General features: G+C 56.9%; 1 protein-coding gene across 2 annotated transcripts in view; it reads right to left on the minus strand.

Moving 5' to 3' along the window:
• TEAD4 (TEA domain transcription factor 4) overlaps positions 1-4178 on the minus strand; it is a 40055-nt gene that overhangs the window by 8457 nt on the left and 27420 nt on the right. Inside the window, exons 7-8 of one of the 2 annotated variants that reach the window (XM_021717914.1) lie at positions 4081-4178; positions 3214-3387 (exon numbers count right to left, since the gene is read on the minus strand). The exon at positions 4081-4178 is cut by the window's right edge and continues 31 nt beyond it. In XM_021717914.1, coding sequence (XP_021573589.1) covers positions 3214-3387; positions 4081-4178 — 272 coding nt within the window. The remainder of the gene's footprint in view (positions 1-3213; positions 3388-4080) is intronic. The other variant, XM_021717915.1, reaches the window with a different exon arrangement.

The raw sequence follows: 4178 nt of genomic DNA on the forward strand, positions 1-4178 counted from the left end.
CACTCCAGTCTGGGCGACAGAGTGAGACTCCAACTCAAAAAAAAAAAAGAAAGAAAGCTGACCTGAGGCTGGGTGTGGTGGCTCATGCCTGTAATCCCAGCAGTTTAGGAGGTCAAGGTGGGAAAACTAAGTCTAAGACCAGCCTGGGCAACACAGAGAGACTTCGTCTCTACCAAAAAAAAAAAATTAACCAGTTGTGGTGGTGCACGCGTAGTCCCAGCTACTTGGGAGGCTGAGACGGGAGGATTGCCTGAGCCCAGGAGGTCAAGGCTGTGGTACGCCTGAGTCGTGTCCCTGCACTCCAGCCTAAGTGACAGAGCGGGACCCCACTCAGAAAAGAAAGAAAAAAGAGAAAACTGAACTAATTGAACGGCTCAGGGCTGGCGTAAAGTGGTGGCTGGGGGAGGCACAGGATGTGACACAAGGGGCTGACAAACAGTTGGTACACAGGATGGCCAGGCCTCTGGGCCCTCAGGCCCGCCTCTCCCACGCATGGGCAGAGGACCAGAGGATAAGCATCTGCAGAGATTCAACACGAGGGCCACAGGGCTGCGGATCTCAGAGACCCTGGACGTGTTTGGAAAAGAGGTGAGAGGACAGAGAACAAGGGGATGACGTGAAAGCCAGCATCAGAAGTGGACGGACCCCAAGCCCCACCCCATCCACTCAGAATGCTTGTGAGCAGGCTGTTCCCCTCCTGGGAAGTTTCTTTTCTTTTCTGAGTCAGAGTCTCACTCTGTCGCCCAGGCTGGAGTGCAGTAGCATGTCACGGCCACAACAGCCTCGACCTGCTGGGCTCAGGCGATCCTTCTGCCTCAGCCTTCCAAGTAGCTGGAACTACAGGCATCCACCACCACGCCCAGTTAATTTTTCTGACTTATTGTAGAGACGAGGTCTTGCCAGGTTGCCCAGGCTGGTCTCGAACCCCTAGGTTCTCAGGCAGTCCTCTCGCCTCTGCCTGCCAAAGTGCTAAGACTATAGGCGTGAGCCACTGTACCCAGTCCCCTCCTGGGAAATTAAAGGAATCTTCTCTGAATAAATTGAATCACCTCGCCAGGCTCGGTGGCTCAAACTGTAATCCCACGCCTTTGGGAGGCTGAGGTGAGTGGATTGCCTGAGCCCGTGGGTTCAAGACCCGTCTGGGCAGCGAGACCTCATCTCTACAATAAATCAAAAAATCAGCCGGGTGTGGTAGCGCATGCCTGTAATTCCGGCTACTCGGAAGGCTGAGGCGGAAGGATCGCCGGAGCCTGGCAGGCGAGGCTGCGGTGGCCGGGAACGGCCACTGCACTCCAGTCTGGGTGATCGAGTGAGACTCCAACTCAAAAAAAAAAAAATTTGAATCACCTCAGAAAATAAGGTCTAGTAAGCAGACTGACATTGCTTCCCTAATAACAGCTGTCTCCCCAAGCCCAGTCATCTTAAGGTGAAGCCTAGCAGGTAGCAAGTCCTACCTTGCACACAGAGCTTCCAGTGTCACTACTAAATATAGACCACTGGCACATATAACAAGAAAACACTGATAAACTGGATTTCATCAAAATTAAAAATGTTTGCGTGTCAAAGGACACCATCAAGAACGTGATAAGGCCAGGCGCAGTGGCTCACGCTTGTAATCCCAGCACTTTGGGAGACAGAAGCAAGAGGACTGCCTGAGTCCAGGGTTTTGAAACCAGCCTAGACTCTACAATAAATCAAGAAATTAGCCGGGCGTGGTGGCACATGCCTGTGGTCCCAGCTACTTGGAAGGCTGAGGTAGAAGGATCGCCTAAGCCCAGCAGGTCGAGTCTGCAGTGGCCGGAAGCGTGTCACTACACTTCAGCCTGGGCGACAGAGTGAGACTCCAACTCAAATAAAAATCAAAATAAAAAATAAACAAGATAACTGACAGGGAGTGGGGAAGAGAAACATGGGCTTCCTGCGCTGAGACTGTGTCTGGTCGCAGAGGCTGTTTCCTGTTCCTCCTCGCCGCTGACTTGGCTTGCATTTCCTTATCTGACTCTCTCCTGCATCCCTTTTCTCCAAGTTCAGGGCCTCCAGAAAGGTCAGCGCCCAGAGCAGCATTGTGCCTCCTGGTCTGAGAGGAGATCTTTCTAACAAAGGGGGCTCCACCTGCATAGCACCTGCCCAGGGCCAGCTGGGGAGGGCAGCAGGGGCCAAGTCTATGGGCTGAGCAGGGCAGGGGTCCAACCTGACATCCTTTGGAGGACCAAGGCCTGAAAACCAGCGCAGGATTTGCCATTCAACGACCTGGGTGGGCTGGGTGTGGCGGCTCACGCCTGTAATTCTAGCACTTTGGAAGGCCAAGGCGAGAGGATTGCTTGAGCCCAGGAGTTCAAGACCAGCCCGGGCAACAGAGCGAGACCTCATGTCTTTTTTTACTCAAAGTCTCACTCCCTCACCCAGGTTGGGGAGTAGTGGCACGCTCACGGCCACCCCAGGGTCGACCTGCTGGGCTTTGGCGATCCTTCCGCCTCAGCCTTCCAAGTAGCCGAAACTATAGGTACATGCTACCACGACTGGCTAATTTTTGATTTATTGTAGAGACAAGGTCTTGCCAAGTGCCCGGGCTGGTCTCGAACCCACGGGCTCAGGCAATCCCCTCTCCTCGGCCTCCCAAAGTGCTAGGATGACAGGCTGAGTCACCGAGCCCGGCCACGAGACCTCTTTTCTACAATAACAACAACAAAAAAGTCAGCTGGGTGTGGTGGTGCACATCTGTAGTTCCAGCTACTCATACTCAGAAGGCTGAGGCAGAAGGATCACCAGAGCCCAGGAGGTCGGGGCTGCAGTGAGCCATGGTTGTGTCACGACTCCAGCCTGGCTGGCCGAGCAAGACTCCAGCTCAAAATGACGACGACGAGACAAAGACCTGGGTGACGAGGGTGCTCCACGTGGTCTTTTCACCCCTTCCCCTGAGGTCTCCTGTGCACTTTTTCCTGGAAGTACACCTCCTTAGAGCACAGTTTCCTGCCAGGCTTGGCCCCCATCGCCGCCTGTCAGAAGAGGGCTTCCCCCTCCCAAGCCCAGCCCTCGGGCATCACTGCCCGCCCCCTGACACAGTGCCCACCCCCCAGTGGCCTCTCTGTTCCTGCCCCCTCCACTGGCGCCACTCACCCCACGGGTCCACCAAGGCGAGGGCCCACGCGCCACATACCCCTGTCCTGTTCGCCTCAGTCTCCGCAGGAAGGGACAGCTTGCCAAAGGGCTTACCCAGAACTTGACGAGAAAAAAGGCATTGGAGGGTCCCCGTTCAAAGAGCTCCTTGAGTCCACCCTTCTTCTCTGGAAACTTGTCATAGATCTGGCGGATGTCCACAGCTTCGAGGTAGGGGTCACTGTAGCTGGGGCTGGACTGGCCGATGTGCACGAACAGGTGCTTGTTGTACTGTGGAGGGAGCAAGTCTGAGGCAGACAGGCCGGGCAGGCGGGGGGATGGAGCAGAGTTCGCGGTCTGGCTCGGCGTACCCACCCCGTGACCGAGAAGTCACTCAGTTTCCCCATGGGTGAAAAGGAAACGGCAGAAGCCCCCTTCTTTTACGTTGCATCCTGAGCTTCTGAGTCAGTGTCTGGCTCAGGGGGTCCTCCGCTAACAAGTTCGAACATGTCAGAGCGAGGTCAGCCCGGCCTCCTCCAGGTCCTGTTCTGACCTTTGCAGGCGACACTGGTCACCCAGGACACAGACACGGAGAGGGACAAGCCGATGTCCCAGAGGATGCAGAGCAGACACAAGAGGCTCTTCGGCTTCCTGCCTGCCCATCAGAGTCAGGGAAAGGCTGGGAGAGCAAGGGGCCGGGGCCGGGCCGGGCTGGGAGTGACTTTGGACAAGCGGTCGGTGAGGAGGGAAGGAGCCCAGAGGACGGAGCTGGGGTGGGGGCGAGAGGAAGGGCTGGGAGGAGGGAGAGAGGACAGAGGATGGAGTGAGGAGGGGGAGGGAACGGCACTGGAAGGGCAGACGGAAAGGAACAGAGGACCCAAACGGAGCCCCGAGCGGAGCAGGACAGAGGCGCAGGGCAGGGCCCCGGGCAGGCAGCGAAAGAGCCCAGCAGCCAGGAGGGCCTGGGCCGAGGCCGGCACCTACCGTGTCCGGGTCCTGCTGCTGCTCGAGGAAGGCGGAGAACTCCAACATCCAGAGTTTGGAGCTGGCCACACTGCGGCCCTGCCATGGCGGCGCGGGGG

The sequence above is a fragment of the Carlito syrichta genome, unplaced genomic scaffold (genome assembly GCF_000164805.1).
Source record: "Carlito syrichta isolate Samal-C Ts95f unplaced genomic scaffold, Tarsius_syrichta-2.0.1 Scaffold311498, whole genome shotgun sequence".
Taxonomy (NCBI): Eukaryota; Metazoa; Chordata; class Mammalia; order Primates; family Tarsiidae; genus Carlito; species Carlito syrichta.